The sequence below is a fragment of the Bufo gargarizans genome, chromosome 3 (assembly GCF_014858855.1).
Source record: "Bufo gargarizans isolate SCDJY-AF-19 chromosome 3, ASM1485885v1, whole genome shotgun sequence".
Taxonomy (NCBI): domain Eukaryota; kingdom Metazoa; phylum Chordata; class Amphibia; order Anura; family Bufonidae; genus Bufo; species Bufo gargarizans.
The window spans coordinates 441,813,190-441,830,506 of record NC_058082.1 but is presented as its reverse complement, the minus strand read 5'-3'; the positions used below and the strand labels follow the sequence as shown (position 1 = coordinate 441,830,506).

Genomic DNA, 17,317 nt, shown 5'->3' with positions numbered 1-17,317 from the left:
GAAACTCCTACCAGGGAACATGTAAGAGTTATGTAAAACGGCAATCCTCAAATTTCAAAGAACTGAAAGCAATTTGGGAAGCGCTAAAACACACGAGTCGTTTGTCATTAGGACGTCACGTCCTAATTTACTCGGACAACGCTCACAAGACATCTACTACAGGGCCTGGCAAACAAAATTTTCTCCTGGGCAGAAGAGAACATACAGTCTCTGTCAGCGGTACGTCTGAAGGGATCTTTAAACGTTCAGGCCGATTACCTGAGTCGACACAAGTTAGACCCTGGAGAATGGATGTTGGCCCAGGAAACCTTCCATCTAATCACAAAGAAATGGGGCAGACCGACAGTGGACCTGTTTGCATCCAGAAAAATTATCAGTTAAATCAGTTCTTCTCCCTCAACCCCAGGGATCATCCTCTGGCAGTAGACACCTTCAACCAAAATTGGACAACAAATTTAGTTTGCGCATTTCCTCCGTTTCTACTTATCCCCAGAGTGCTGCAGAAGTTTTTGAAGGGGAGTTGTATGCTAATCCTGATAACTCCCTTTTGGCCCAAGAGAAGTTGGTTTTCACTATTAAAAGCCCTCAGCATAGAAGCCCCTCTCCTTCTACCTCTGTGGCCGGACCTTCTAAGTCAGGGACCCATTACTCACCCAGAGCTGAAAATACTAAAGTTAACAGCCTGGATTCTGAAGAATCCAACTTATTAAAATTAGGGTTATCCAAGAAAGTAGTGAACACTTTACTCCTGAGCAGGAAACAAAGTACCAATGACAAGTATCTAAAAATATGGGGGAAATTTGCTGATTGGTCTGAAAACTCCTTTGACTGGTTCAGGGCCAACTATCCCACTAATCCTAGAATTCCTTCAGGAAGGCCTAGATTTAGGACTATCCCCCAATATCCTTAGGGTCCAGGTATCGGCTCTAGGAGCACTTTATAATACCAAGCTAACAGAACATCCTTGGATATCTAGATTCCTTAAGGCAGCGGATAGGATCAGACCTATGATTAAAAACATGGTGGCTCCATGGAATCTCAATACGGTCCTGGCGGGTCTAACCTCTAATCCGTTTGAACCTATGGACACTTTCCACATCAAATGGCTTATTGTCAAAACTATTTTTTTGGTTGCAATATCTACTGCCAGAAGAGTCTGTGAGCTACAGGCCTTGTCCACGGTTTCAGGACAAGTTAGTTCTCAAATTAGATCAGGCATTCCTCCCTAAGGTAGTTTTGACCTTCCATAGATCACAAGACCTTGTTCTTCCTTCATTTTGTGACAATCCGAAAAATGAACAAGAAATCTCCTACCACACATTGGATGTTTGGAGAGCGGTCCTAAAATACCTGGAAGCTACCAAACAATGGAGAGTAGACCAAAATCTTTTCGTCCAGTTTTCAGGTCCCAATAAGGGGGCAAAAAAGCGCCGCCATTCAAATCGTTTGAATGAGTCGCCAACCCCCCCCCCCCCCAAGGAAATGATGAGGCGGAGCCGCGCGGCAACGGGATGGACCAGGTAGGACATAAATTGAGAGGTCAATTGCGTGTGTGTGTGTGTGTGTGTGTGTGTGTGTGTGGAGGTCCAGATGTCAGCTATACAGGACACTAGCAGAGCCATCCCTGTCCTGGGTCATGTAAGTGCCTAGAGGGGGCTCAGATTCCTTTTTTTTTTTTTTTTTTTTTTTTTTTAATGCACAATTCAGCTAACGGTCTCTCTCTCTTCCTATGTAGAGAGAGAGAGAGACGCTACAGTTAAAGCTCTGGGAGAACCAAAAAAGAAAGCCAGAAGATGTGCTTTTATTTTCAAAAAAATTGCCAGAGTCCTATAAAAAACCTGATGTAGTGACTGTATGGCGAAGATTCTCAGAGGAGCAATCTTCTCTCCTATCAGACTTGAGAGTGATTGTGAAAGAGGAGATCCAGACGGCCAGCTCCAGTATGGTTCAGAAACAATGTGCTGGTTCCCCTCTCCCAAAAGACCCAGAGTACTAAGGGAGTCAGAGTCTGAAGAAGAGGGATTATCTTTCAGGAGAGATGGAGGATGATCAGGGTTCGTCTTATATGGCCGACGATGCTGGTTTCTGTAGGAGATCCCTGCTGCGGTCTGCAACACTCTTTATGAATTTTGTTTTATAGTTATGGCTCTTAATATATATTGGGAGGATATTTACTCCGTTTAGCTACCATCTATATAATGGGCGCAGAGCTGTCACTTGGGGCTATTTTCCATTAACCAAGATGGTGCGGCGAGATGTTACTGCATAGAACGCATGCGCACCAATCTTACACGGCGACTCACATGATGTCGTCACTCTGGGCATGCGCATTGATGAGACCGAGACGCTAAAGATACGCGATGGTATATGTGGGCTCCATGGCTTGCTGAGTCTTTTCCTGGGATCCCTATTCAGTATGTTTATATCACTTTATGATTCTAACTGGAACACTGGTCCTGGATATATTTTTATTCTGTATGTAAAGGAATTATATCCTGATATGAAAAAACGTATTTCACTAGTTACTATGTCAAACATGCACTTTAAAATTGTAACACATGTCTGTAATTAAGTTGATTGGATTGTAACCACACCCCGATGGGTGTAACACTTTTTGTAACGCTTTATATGTGTTCACTTTCACTTACTCTATGCTTGAGAAAGGCTCGCAAGAGCTGAAACGTCGCAAGATTTGCCATAATATGGGTGAATAAAACCACTTGATTTTTTCATCAATATCTGGAGTGCAGTCCTATTTCTTCGAAATAAAAATATATATATATATATATATATATATATATATATATATATATATATATATATATATATATATATTATTATCTCTTTATTATTATTATATATTTTTTTCTGTCGGCTGTAAGGCAGACAATGGATATTGAGGAAGAGGAGCAGACTCGCTCAGTGCAGGATGAAATGTTCAGCGGGTTAAAAGCAAAGTTGTTTCCGGTGAACGAGAACTTAAAGGATTTAGTGATCGAGTGGGCTGATGCTGATTAGTTATATATACCGCGTGAATTTAAAAACAGATTGCTGTTCAACCCTGAGGATACAAAACTGTGGGATGTGGTCCCTAAGGTGGATATTCAGGTAGCAAAAGTGGTTAGGAGAACCACACTACCATTTGAAAATTTGGCCCAGTTAAAAGAGCCAATGGATAGGAAAATTGACGGATTACTCAAAAGAGCATGGGAGGTTTCAGCCAATATTATCAATACTAATATTGCTGCTACCTCTGTAGCCAGATCTATGTTTTTATGGGTAAACCAGCTGGAGGAACATCTTCAGCAGGACACCCCTAGGGAAGAAATCCTGGGATCATTACCTATTTAAAATGGCCGCATCCTTTATGGCAGACGCCTCGGCGGAGTCCATAAGGTTTGCAGCAAAAGCGGATTCCCTAACTAATACGGCTAGAAGAGCATTGTGGCTAAAATCCTGGTCAGGGGATATAGCCTCTAAAAATAAGCTTTGCGCTACACCCTTTAAAGGTTTCCACCTCTTTGGGCCGGTACTAGATGAAATTCTGGAAAAGACAGCGGACAAAAAGAAAGGGTTCCCGGAGGAGAAAAGCAAGAAACCTTTTCCCCTATTGTAAGCCGGCCAGCAGTTTCCAGCCGGCCAGAAGTAAAGGGAAGACTGAGGTGGAGCTACCCGAAAGGAGGCAGAGGCCAAGGGTTTCTCTTTAATCCCAGTACCAAGACTGAGAGACAACGACGCCAGGCCAGTAGGGGGCAGACTCCAGTTCTTTTGGGAAAATTGGACCCAAATAACCAAAAATCATCAGTATATTCTGGAATCCATCCAGAATAGAGTTTCGCCCTCCTCCTCCACAACTGTTTCAGACTAGTTTTCCAGTCTGCTTCACTTCAGGATAAGCTTCTGACGGATGTCCAAAAGCTATTAAAATTAGGTGCAATAGTGCAGGTCCCTCCTTCAGAGGAATTCAAGGGTCACTATTCAAAACTGTTCCTCATAACAAAACCAGACTGATCCAAAAGGATCATCAACCTGAAATTCTTAAACGGATGGATAACGCATTACCATTTCAAGATGGAGTCAGTAAAATCTACAATCCTGCTGATAGGTCCAGGGGCTTTTCTGTGCACCCTGGATCTAAAAGACTCCTATTACCACATCCCCATGCACCATCAGTTTCAACAATACTTGAGGTTTGCAATCAAGAAAAACGGGAAGATATTACATTACCAGTTCCAGTGCCTCCCGTTTTGGAATATCAGCTTTCAATATCGGTTTCCTGGAACATAACACTCAAGACTATAACCACGGACGCAAGCAGCCGGGGTTGGGGTGCTCACTTAGATCAGTTCTTTCAGGGCAGTTGGTCCAGTACAGACTCCCTAAATTCCTCAAACTGCAAAGAACTAAAAGCGGTTTGGGAGTTCCTGAAAGCCGCGGAACATCTCCTCAGAGGCCATCATGTCAGAGTATTATCGACAATATAACAGTCTGTTACATAAAGAGACAAGGAGGGACAAAAACCTCAACTCCAGGACTTGGCGAATCTCATCTTCAAGTGGTCAGAAAAGATGGTATTGTCCATCACAGCCGCACACCTGAAGGGGTCTCAACTCCACAGCGGATTTCCTCAGTCGACAGTGTCGAACTATGGGAATGGAAATTGAACCAAGAAGTATTTCTAGATGATTTGTCAGAAATGGGGGAAACCTCAAGTGGATTTATTTCCGTCCAGCAGAAATGGTCAGCTGGACTATTTATTCTCGCTAGACCCAAGAGGGAGACCACTAGCGGTAGATGCTTTTTCCCAGAAGTGGGACATGAGTCTAGCTTATTCTTTTCCTCCACTTCCCTTCATACCTTTTTTAATCTTTAAGAAATTGAGAGCAAGTTCAACCACGCTGATTTTGGTGGCACCAGCTTGACCCAAGAGAGCCTGGTTTTCAGTTCTAAAGATCATATCCATCAGAGAACCGATGACTCTTCCAAAAAGACAGGATCTGTCACAAGGACCACTTTTTCATCCCAACATAGACAAACTGAATCTTACAGCTTGGATCCTGAGAGGCAAATTTTAAGAAACAAGGGACTCTCAGATAAGGTAATCTCAACTCTACAGGGCTGACTCAAACCTGTCACGAGAGCGATATATAATAAAATATGGAAGAAATTTTCATCCTGGTTGTCGCAAAATCGCGCGGATACCAGATCTCCTTCGGTGGGTTGCATATTAGAATTTCTTCAGGAGGGGTTTGATGCAGGACTAAAACCCACCACACTCAAAGTACAGATTTCGGCACTCGCTGTTTTTAGATACACCCCTTGCAGATCATAGATGGATTAGAAGTTTCCTAAGGGCAGCTAGCAGCTTCTAGGTTGAGACCCACCTTGAGACAGTCTATTCCCCCATGGAGTCTAAATGTAGTCTTAGAAGGTTTATGTGACAACCCCCCCCCCCCCCCCCCCCCCTTCTCGAGCCTATCGACTTGTATCTGAAAAATATCTCCCTCTCCCGGCCATAACTTCAGCCCACAGGATAGGAGACATTCAGGCATCATCTATTAGATAGATGATCGCATAATCTTGAAGCTAGATCCAACCTTTTTACCTAAGGTGGTCTCAACCTTCCATAGAGAGCAAGAGCTAACACTCCCTTCATTTTGTTCCTCCGAAAAATATACAGGAGAAGAGATTCCAGTGTCTGGATGTTAGAAGAACAATTCTAGCCCATCTTGACAGGTCAAGTACTTGGAGAAGATCAAGTAATTTATTCATCCAATTTGGTGGGAAGAATAGAGGCCTGAAAGCTTCAAAGCAGACGTTGGCACGGTGGATTAAAGACCCCATTAAAGAAACCTACAGACTGCAGGAGAAGACATGTCCTCTAGACTTGAAGGCACATTCTACTAGAGCCATGGCAACTTCCTGGGCAGAGAAGGCAGATGCTACAATTGACCAGATTTGCAGGGTGGCAACCTGGTCTAACTTCTTGACTTTTGCCAGACATTACAGACTAGATGTATTGGCCTGCCAGGACTTGGCTTTCGGGCAGACAGTCCCTCAGGAGATTAAATTGTTAGTTCTCCATGGGTGCTGTCATGGAGGGACGTCCTGGAAATACTGGTTTAGTTTACTGGTAAATCCTTTTCCAGGAGTCCGACATGACTGCACCCCAGATTACCCTCCCTAGTATAATGGTTCCAACCTTGATGGCAGTGTGAATGTAACATTGTTATTAATAACGGTGTTGGATGCTATCCGGTGTAGTAATTTGGAAAAACACTGGAGAGTGGGAGGGGAGGGTGCCTTTTAATCTCTCTTGCTTCCTGTCCCTACAGAGATCAATAGGACAACCTCCATGGGTGCTGTCATGTCTGACTCCTGGAAAAGGATTTACCGGTAAACTAAACCAGTATTTCTGTGACTCGTTTCGGCTCACAATATGAGCCTTTCTCAAACAAGTAATGGCATACAAACAGTATAACACACAGGATTTAAATAGACCGCCAAAGCGGAAGTGACATCAGGTAAACTTGGTGATGAATTAAACAAAAAGCAAAAAACAGAAAAATGTGAGGAAACAACCCAACTGCAGCAGCATCAACAATCGACAAAATTAATATAACATACAGGGAATTCTCCAAAAGTAGAGGCGATTTCAAGATGAGATGATGCGGTTTGGGGTTCTTCACGTTTTCTGAAAAAGATAAGAGAAAACAAATAAATTAAATAGCAATTACATAAATATAAAAATCGTGGAGCCTGGAAATTACAGGAAACTGTTGATCATGCTCCCGGTTCAATCCCCTGGGTTCAGGTGTCTGCAGTGTGTGAATCCAATAGGATTCATGTTTTTTTAACATTTTAATCCTATCACCACCTCTGCGAGGTTGCGGTACGTGTTCGATGATCTGAAAGCGCAATTTGTGAGACATTATGACTGCAGCGGTCAAAGTGGTAGGGAATCGGTAAGAGCAGATTCTTCTTGCGTATAGTAGATTTATGTTTAGAGAAGCGATCCTTCATCCGCATGAAGGTCTCTCCTATATATAGGAGACCACACGGACATTTCAATAGATGCACTACATAATTGCTGTTACATGTGAAGAATCCTTTAACAGGTAATTGCTTTCCTGTATGGGGATGTAGAAAATATTCTCCTCTGATTACGCTCGAGCAGTGTATGCACCCCAAGCAGGGAAATGTACCCTTTCTTGGTGTGGACAAGGTATGTTGTCTCTTCTCAATCTGACTGTTACCCACATCAGCCCTTACCACCATGTTGCGTATATTTTTGTTGCGCTTATAGCAGATTAATGGAGGACTCTATCTCCTCCACAGAGGGGTATGCCCTGGATAGAATGCTGCTACAGGTCCTTCTAAAAAAATTAGCATATTGTGATAAAGTTCATTATTTTCTGTAATGTACTGATAAACATTAGACTTTCATATATTTTAGATTCATTACACACCAACTGAAGTAGTTCAAGCCTTTTTATTGTTTTAATATTGATGATTTTGGCATACAGCTCATGAAAACCCCAAATTCCTATCTAAAAAAATTAGCATATCATGAAAAGGTTCTCTAAGCTAATCAGCTGAATCAACTAATTAACTCTAAACACCTGCAAAAGATTCCTGAGGCTTTTAAAAACTCCCAGCCTGGTTCATTACTCAAAACCGCAATCATGGGTAAGACTGCCGACCTGACTGCTGTCCAGAAGGCCATCATTGACACCCTCAAGCAAGAGGGTAAGACACAGAAAGAAATTTCTGAACGAATAGGCTGTTCCCAGAGTGCTGTATCAAGGCACCTCAGTGGGAAGTCTGTGGGAAGGAAAAAGTGTGGCAGAAAACGCTGCACAACGAGAAGAGGTGACCGGACCCTGAGGAAGATTGTGGAGAAGGACCGATTCCAGACCTTGGGGGACCTGCGGAAGCAGTGGACTGAGTCTGGAGTAGAAACATCCAGAGCCACCATGTACAGGCGTGTGCAGGAAATGGGCTACAGGTGCCGCATTCCCCAGGTCAAGCCACTTTTGAACCACAAACAGCGGCAGAAGCGCCTGACCTGGGCTACAGAGAAGCAGCACTGGACTGTTACATGTTATTCGGAAATCAAGGTGCCAGAATCTGGAGGAAGACTGGGGAGAGGGAAATGCCAAAATGCCTGAAGTCCAGTGTCAAGTACCCACAGTCAGTGATGGTCTGGGGTGCCATGTCAGCTGCTGGTGTTGGTCCACTGTGTTTTATCAAGGGCAGGGTCAATGCAGCTAGCTATCAGGAGATTTTGGAGCACTTCATGCTTCCATCTGCTGAAAAGCTTTATGGAGATGAAGATTTCATTTTTCAGCACGACCTGGCACCTGCTCACAGTGCCAAAACCACTGGTAAATGGTTTACTGACCATGGTATTACTGTGCTCAATTGGCCTGCCAACTCTCCTGACCTGAACCCCATAGAGAATCTGTGGGATATTGGGAAGAGAAAGTTGAGAGACGCAAGACCCAACACTCTGGATGAGCTTAAGGCCGCTATCGAAGCATCCTGGGCCTCCATAACACCTCAGCAGTGCCACAGGCTGATTGCCTCCATGCCACGCCGCATTGAAGCAGTCATTTCTGCAAAAGGATTCCCGACCAAGTATTGAGTGCATAACTGAACATAATTATTTGAAGGGTGACTTTTTTTGTATTAAAAACACTTTTTTTCTTTTATTGGTCGGATGAAATATGCTAATTTTTGAGATGGGAAATTTGGGTTTTCATGAGCTGTATGCCAAAATCATCAATTTTAAAACAATAAAAAGCTTGAACTACTTCAGTTGGTGTGTAATGAATCTAAAATATATGAAAGTCTAATGTTTATCAGTACATTACAGAAAATAATGAATTTTATCACAATATGCTAATTTTTTTAGAAGGACCTGTATGTCGATTGAAAATAAGTCTGTACTTGTTTACCCATGGGTGATATTTAGCGACAAATGGTATACGTAACTTTTTTTTTTTTTCTTCTTTTGGACCCAAAGAAGTAACCTTATTCCTCTCTATTCAGCAGTGAAGTGGGATAGCCTTGACTCTCAAATCTCACTGACATTTCATTCAGGCGATTTTTCTTTAACCCCTTCACTAGAGACAATTCTGCGAACCCTTTGAAACTGGGAATGGGGCAGTGCTTTTTTAACTGTAGGAGGATGATTACTGGAATAATGGAGGAGAGAATTCCTATCAGTATTTTTAATATATAAATCAGTCTTCACTGCTCCTTCCTCACCTTTGATCACAAAGGTATCCAAGAAATTAATCTCATGATTGTGATAGTGCAACGTGAACTGGAGTTCATGCCAAACTGAAATTAAATAGTCTGCAAAGTCCCGGAGGGCTCGAATGTCGCCACGCCATACGCAAAACACATCGACTAATCTTAGCCAAAAAATACAGTGAAGCTTGAATAATTCATTATTGTAGATGTGTTTATCCTCAAACCATGACATGTAAGAATTTGCGTATGGTGGTGCGGCATTCAAACCCATTGCGGTCTCACAGCACTGCTGGTAATGCGTGTTTTGGAATAAATAAAAAATTTCATTCAGAATGATCACAAGTAAACGTAAGAATTTTTTTTCGCGTTCTGTATGAGAGGAAAAGGACAGCAACCACTCTACAGCCCGTATGCCTTTTAGAATGGATTATAGCGGTATACAGGGAGCATACATCAAAAGTCACCAATAAATCATCATCCTGTAACGTTAAATTCATAATCTCACTTAAAAATTGACTAGTATCCAGCAAAAAGGATGGCATTTTGGTTAGAGGTGTCAGGACCTTTTCCAGGACAATCGCTGGTGGGGATAAAATAGAATCAGTTAGGGCCACATGTAACCGCAATTACGAAGTGTATCTATTGAAATGTCCGTGTGGTCTCCTATATATAGGAGAGACCTTCATGCGGATGAAGGACCGCTTCTCTAAACATAAATCTACTATACGTAAGAAGAATCTGCTCTTACAGATTCCCTACCACTTTGATCGCTGCAGTCATAATGTCTCACAATTGCGCTTTCAGATCAACGAACATGTACCGCAACCTCGCAGAGGTGGTGATGGGATTAAAATGTTTACAAAAAAAAGTGAAGCCTATTGGATTCACACACTGCAGACACATGAACCCAGGGGATTGAACCGGGAGTATGATCTCGACCGTTTCCTGTAATTTCCAGGCTCCACGATTTTTATATTTATGTAATTGCGATTTAATTGATTTTCTTTTATCTTTTTCAGAAAACGTGAAGAACCCCCAACCGCATCATCTCATCTTGAAATCGCCCCTACTTTTGGAGAATTCCCTGTATGTTATATTACTTTTGTTGATGCTGCTGCAGTTGGGTTGTTTCCTCACGTTGTTTTTTTTTTTTTTTTTTTTTTGCTTTTTGTTTAACATCACCAAGGTTACCTGATGTCACTTCCGATTTGGCGGTCTATTTAAATCCTGTGTTATACTGTTTGTATGCCATTACTTGTTTGAGAAAGGCTCATATTGTGAGACGAAATGAGTCACAGAAATCTATATTATATGTGACCAATAAAGATTTGTGTTTGCAGAAAATACAGTGAGTGCCGGTCTTTTCCTCCAATTTAAATCACTAGTCAGTAAGGCTTGATTAAAATCATAGTTTTCTACATAAAGACTAATCCTTGCTGGTATAATTTATAATATGCAAGTAGATGAAGATTTTTAGAATAACAACTTTTCATATTAGTTTGATTCTGCATTCATAGGTTTGTAGAAGTTTGGAGTAAGGTCTTTTTCTCAACTCTGTTCATGTTATAACATTTTTGCTGCGAGGAAGAGGCTTGTGATCTCTGCTGAGTCAAATTCTGTTGAGGAGGAGGACTTCTCAGTGAACCTATTCTTCCTCCTGTCTGTGACACCAAGGAGAAGACTAGCTGTTCTCGCAAGATTTGGTAAATCTCACAATGTAAGTGAACATAGTACTCGCTAATCTCGCGAGAGCAGCTAGTCTTCTCCTTGGCTGTGAAGTGGTCTGCAGTGATTGGACAGCATCACAGACAAGGAGAAGAGGACGCCCAATGAGGAGAGCTGAGGTCTCCTCCTCCTGGTACCTTTTACTAGTCATTGCATATTAGATGCCAGAGCAGAGGGCATAGCAGTACAACGGAGGGGCCAAACAGAAAAAAAAAAGCTCAATCGCATCTGCAGAGGCATATTTGGGGGGGGAATTCAACTGGCGTTTCAACATGGCCAATCCTGAGGAGAACAGACCCTTGTATTCTTCAGCAGTTGCTTCATTTTGCGTTTAGGAGGAAAATGAACACTATAATAATCACTGTTAAACTGTAATAAAAATGTATTATTTCAGGAACTTGCTGATCTCAACCCTAGGGTTTAGCAACTATCCTGATAAATTTCACTTGCTGCTACACCTAGAAGAGATACAAATGGAGATTGACATCCGGAAATACGACAAAGAACGACAGACAATGGAAAGAGACAGAAATCTCCTAATTCTTGATGTAAGTGAGCTTCCGCTGATTTATTTAATTTCATAATAGCTGTGAGGTCAGTACGCTCTAATGAACCAACCTTGAGAGGGCCTCTCAACACATTCTCACCTATGATCTAAGTATCCAGGAGGATTCTGGTTCTCTAAGGGTATGTTCACACAGTGGATTTAACATAGAAACATAGAATGTGTCGGCAGATAAGAACCATTTGGCCCATCTAGTCTGCCCAATATATCTGAATCCTATGAATAGTCCCTGGCCCTATCTTATATGAAGGATAGCCTTATGCCTATCCCATGCATGCTTAAACTCCTCCACTGTATTTGCAGCTACCACTTCTGCAGGAAGGCTATTCCATGCATCCACTACTCTCAGTAAAGTAATACTTCCTTATATTACTTTTAAACCTTTGCCCCTCTAATTTAAAACTGTGTCCTCTTGTGGTAGTTTTTCTTCTTTTAAATATGCTCTCCTCCGTTACCGAGTTGATTCCCTTTATGTATTTAAAAGTTTCTATCATATCCCCTCTCTCTTCTTTCTTCCAAGCTATACATATTAAGGTCTTTTAACCTTTCCTCGTAAGTTTTATCCTGCAATCCATGTACTAGTTTAGTAGCTCTTCTCTGAACTCTCTCTAGAGTATCTATATCCTTCTGGAGATATGGCCTCCAGTACTGCGCACAATACTCCAAGTGAGGTCTCACCAGTGATCTGTACAGCGGCATAAGCACTTCACTCTTTCTACTGCTTATACCTCTCCCTATACATCCAAGCATTCTGCTGGCATTTCGTGCTGCTTTAGGTTCCAATTCAATTGCCGACTGTGTGATGACTACCTCCCATTGTTCACAATGAAACGCCAGGCTGCCAGTCATGTGGCCAATGGCTTAAAGCTGCAATTGTACTAAGAAAGGACATGTCTTGGTGCGGTGTCAAGATGGCCGCTGCTGGAAGCCACAGCAGTTTACCACTGCAGAAACCGTGGTGGATTTTGCTGCTGAATATCCAGCGTATTTTGCAAAGGCAAAATCTGGTGTTTGAATATACCCTAAACAATGCTGTTACCTATTTTCATTTTAGAAGTTGCTCTGGAGGGGATAACTAAGCCCTGACACATTTCCTGCTGCAGATTACTCTACGAGGAGTTCCAGTCCAAGAGCGCCTGTCGCCATTCCTGAAATGTCTGTTTTACAAAATCATTATATTCCACATGAACTGATAATTCTGGAGCACCTTGTCTTAGAAATCTTTTATAGTGCCGTTCATCTATTATTCCAATTAGAAGTTTGTTAATAAACTGCCAACTGGGTGTTACTAATGGGAAGTGGCCCTGCACAGCCTGGCACTATCTAGTCAGGGCTGTCCATGTCGCACTGTGCAGGGACACAGCTCGTGGTAGCACCCAGTTGTACGTTTATTCATAAACATTTAGTAGGAATAATAGAGAGCTGGCTGGAGTTGTTATATGGGGAATGCAAGTAGTTACTAAACCAGACATGTCAGGAGAGGTGACAGGTCCTCTGTAAAGGAAGTTTTTTTTTTTTTTTTATTCCCCCAGCCCAGCAGTACCTGGGACATGATGAATATTTACCTGATCCATGGATCTCGGACTGTCTTCATTGTACTCTGGTCCCTACCTGTCAACTTCCGCAGGGACGTGCGCAGCTGTAGCCAATCACTGACCTCAGTGGTGATGTGACCTAAGTGGCAATGACCCAGAAGTGACGTGCTGTTTGGGGGGGGGGACCTTACCACTGACACCACTCATTGGCTACAGAAGAGCACGCAACTCCATCCATAGATAAGACAGCCTGGGAGCCATGATGCTGAGTGGTGGGGAGCAGGTAAGTACAGATCTGTTCACAGGTACCGTAGGTTGGGAGGCGGGTGGATATTTAAAAAAATGAAATAAAAATCCTGGACAACCCCTTTTAACCACCGAATTGTTTTGCCAGAGTCCAGCTTTGGCATTGGGAAGTACTTAACTTAGCTGGGCTCAGGCAGAAAGTAGAGGGGGAGGGCTGTTTTAGATGCTGCTATCTCCTGAATAGTAGCAACTGGTCTTATTTGAAAGCTGACATTCTAAAGTCCAAGCAACAGAGGATAAATCACTGTTGGGGTCCATTCACACGTCCATTGTTTCTTTCCTGATCTGTTCTGTTTTTTGCGGAACCGATCTGGACCCATTCATTTTCAATGGGTCCTGAAAAAAAATCAGACATTGTGCTGTCCTGCAAAAAACAGAACAGATCAGGAAAGAAACAACTGACGTGTGAATGGACCCTTAGAATTTGAGTCTGGAAAAAACCTACTTTCACTTTCAGCAGTATTCACGGCATTCCAATTTCTTTGACTGATATCTTCCCCTCTACTGAACAGATTGGAGTCCTCTCTTGCATAACTGAAACTATGCGGATCCGTTATGCAGCCCATAGACTTCTATTATGACGGAATGAATAACAAATTGTCTCTAAAGGCATTCCGTTATGCGTTCAGTCATGGAATTGCGTTATGGTCCGTGGTGACGAAATCCATAACGCAATTCACTAAATACCACAAACTATTTTCTAAATATGACATTCGCTCATCTTTAATAATATGGACACTAATGTACACACTTCAGCTATCTGAATGAGGCTTTATATACTGTATATATTTTTTCATTATTGCCATAGGTGCCGGGGGTAGCTGAAAACCGCCCTTCAGTATTAAAGGGAGATCACCTTTTTGTCACTCTGTCAAATGAACCTGAATCCCCATCTAAAGTCAGCTACAAGGGTTATGTGCATGGTGTCGAGCTGGAGAGAGTCAAACTTGGATTTTCTCAAAAGTAAGTGTTCAGATGTTATATGAAGGCTACACAGACCACTTCTTTCTTCTTTCTTCTTTCTTCTTTCATTGTAATGAAGGCCTTTACTGGGACAGAAGCAATACCTTTTCTAAAGAGAACCAGAATTTAACCTTTTATACTGGCCTAGTAAAAGTCTGTGTAGCACCGCTTTAAACATGCATATGTGGATGCAGATAAGATTGGGTTATTGTCAAGATACAGTTCATGCAACCGGTGAAGTTACATCCTCATTTAATGTTATGATTGATGCATAGCTCCTATGATGAGAAATAATAAATCAGTTATGGTATGTGTTTATTGGTTCTTCTTATAGGATATTTTTGGTAAAGGGCATCTGTCAGCAGATTTGTACCTATGAAACTTTCTGATCAGTTGCATGTACGCTTGGCGGCTGAAGACATCTGTGTTGGTCCCATGTTCAGATGTGCCCACATTGCTGAGAAAAATTAAGCTTTTAATATATGCAAATGAGCTTCTAGGAGCAACTTGGGCGTTGCCATTACACCTAGAGGCTCTGCTCTCTGCAGCTGCCACGCCCTCTGAACTTTGACAGGGCCAGGCAGGTCGCACCTGGACCTGTCAATCAAAGTGAAGAGGGCGTGGTAGTTGCAAAGAGCAGAGCCTCTAGGTGTAAAGGCCATGCCCCATTGCTCCTACAGGCTCATTTGCATATATAAAAACATAATTTTTCGCAGCAGACCAGGCACATGGGACTGTGGCAGGCGCAGTACTATGAAGGGCCTTTTGCGCTGTGGCATTAGAAGAATTTTGATATCTGTCCTTTTTGTCCAATCGGACTGACTGTTACTCTTCTAGCGCCATTTTATGGAAACAGGTTTAAAGAGCACACCAAATGCTTTAAATAACTTCTTTATTACCTTCAACTTTTCTTCATATATAACACTACCGCCTCCGCAGCAGATGGTCCATTTATAAAACATGTGTTGCATAAAGATTCATAAAATGGCAGCATCTATAAGATGGTGGATATATTTCTCTCTTCAGTGTCTGTACTCTCACTTTATCTTATTTAAGCACTTTATCTCTCTGAGAGGTGTATCTGAGGTTAACCAATAGTTTATTTGCTCTACTTGGTTTGCAATTTGCTCTATACAATTGCTTATGATCTGGTATGAGCAGTTCCCATTTGTATGCAATTTGTTTTGATTGTATAGCTCAGTAGTTACTTTTGTATGGTGGAACTGTAAGTAAACATACATATAACCAGTTCAGTATACAGTTATAATCACTATATTAACAGTAGGAACATTTACAGTTGCAAGAAAAAGTATGTGAACCCTTTTGGAATGATATGGATTTCTGCACAAATTAGTCATAAAATGTGATCTGATCTTCATCTAAGTCACAACAATAGACATCACAGTCTGCTTAAACTAATAACATGCAAAGAATTAAATGTTACCATGTTTTTATTGAACACACCATGTAAATATTCACAGTGCAGATGGAAAAAGTATGTGAACCCTTAGACTAATGACATCTCCAAGAGCTAATTGGAGTGAGGTGTCAGGCCAACTGGAGTCCAATCAATGAGATGATATTGGAGGTGTTTGTTACAGCTGCCCCGCCCTATAAAAAACACACCAGTTCTGGGTTTGCTTTTCACAAGAGGCATTTCCTGATGTGAATAATTCCTCGCACAAAAGAGCTCTCAGAAGACCTACGATTAAGAATTGTTGACTTGCATAAAGCTGGAAAGGGTTATAAAAGTATCTCAGTCTTGCTGTTCATCAGTCCACGGTAAGACAAATTGTCTATAAATGGAGAAAGTTCAACACTGCTGCTACACTCCTTAGGAGTGGCCGTCCTGTAAAGCTGACTGCAAGAGCACAGCCCAGACTGCTCAATGAGGTGAAGAAGAATCCTAGAGTGTCAGCTAAAGACTTACAAAAGTCTCTGGTATATGCTAACATCCCTGTTAGCGAATCTACGATACGTAAAACACAAAAAATGGATTTCATGGGAGGATACCACAGAAGAAGCCACTGCTGTCCAAAAAAAACATTGCTGCACGTTTACAGTTTGCACAAAAGCACCTGGATGTTCCACAGCAGTACTGGCAAAATATTCTGTGGACAGAAACACACAACACTATGTGTGGAGAAAAAGAGGCACAGCACACCAACATCAAAGTCTCATCCCAACTGTGAATTATGGTGGTGGGGGCATCATGGTTTGGGGCTGCTTTGCTATCATCGAAGGAAAAGTGAATTCTCAAGTTTATCAAGACATTTTGCAGGAGAACTTAAGGCCATCTGTCCACCAGCTGAAGCTCAACAGAAGATGGGTGTTGCAACAGGACAACGACCCAAAGCATAGAAGTAAATCAACAACAGAATGGCTTTAACGGAAGAAAATACGCCTTCTGGAGTGGCCCAGTTAAAGTCCTGACCTCAACCCAATTGAGATGCTGTGGCATGACCGCAAGAAAGCTATTCACACGAGACATCCCAAGAATATTGCTGAACTGAAACAGTTCTGTAAAGAGGAATGGTCAAGAATTACTGCTGACCGTTGTGCACATCTGCAACTACAGGAAACGTTTGGTTGAAGTTATTGCTGCCAAAGGAGGTTCAACCAGTTATTAAATCCAAGGGTTCACATACTTTTTCCACCTGCACTGTGAATGTTTACATGGTGTGTTCAATAAAAACATGGTAACATTTATTTGTGTGTTTATTAGTTTAAGCAGACTGTGATTGTCTATTGTGACTTGGATGAAGATCAGATCACATTTTATGACCAATTTGTGCAGAAATCCATATCATTCCAAATGGGTCACATACTTTTTATTGCAACTGTATAGAACTGTTTTAAATACCTATTTTGGCCTCTTGCTTCCATAAAACACAGCTCTTAGTGGAGTGTGTGTCTGTTCAGCTCCTCTTTGGTAAATAATAATTCCAGGAGCTCCTGCTAG

General features: G+C 41.9%; 1 protein-coding gene across 1 annotated transcript in view; it reads left to right on the top strand.

The window, feature by feature from the left end:
- Positions 1-17,317, top strand: part of LOC122930263 (putative helicase MOV-10) — a 214,711-nt gene that overhangs the window by 115,720 nt on the left and 81,674 nt on the right. The window contains exons 8-9 of the mRNA XM_044283498.1: positions 11,381-11,534; positions 14,201-14,355. Coding sequence (XP_044139433.1) covers positions 11,381-11,534; positions 14,201-14,355 — 309 coding nt within the window. The remainder of the gene's footprint in view (positions 1-11,380; positions 11,535-14,200; positions 14,356-17,317) is intronic.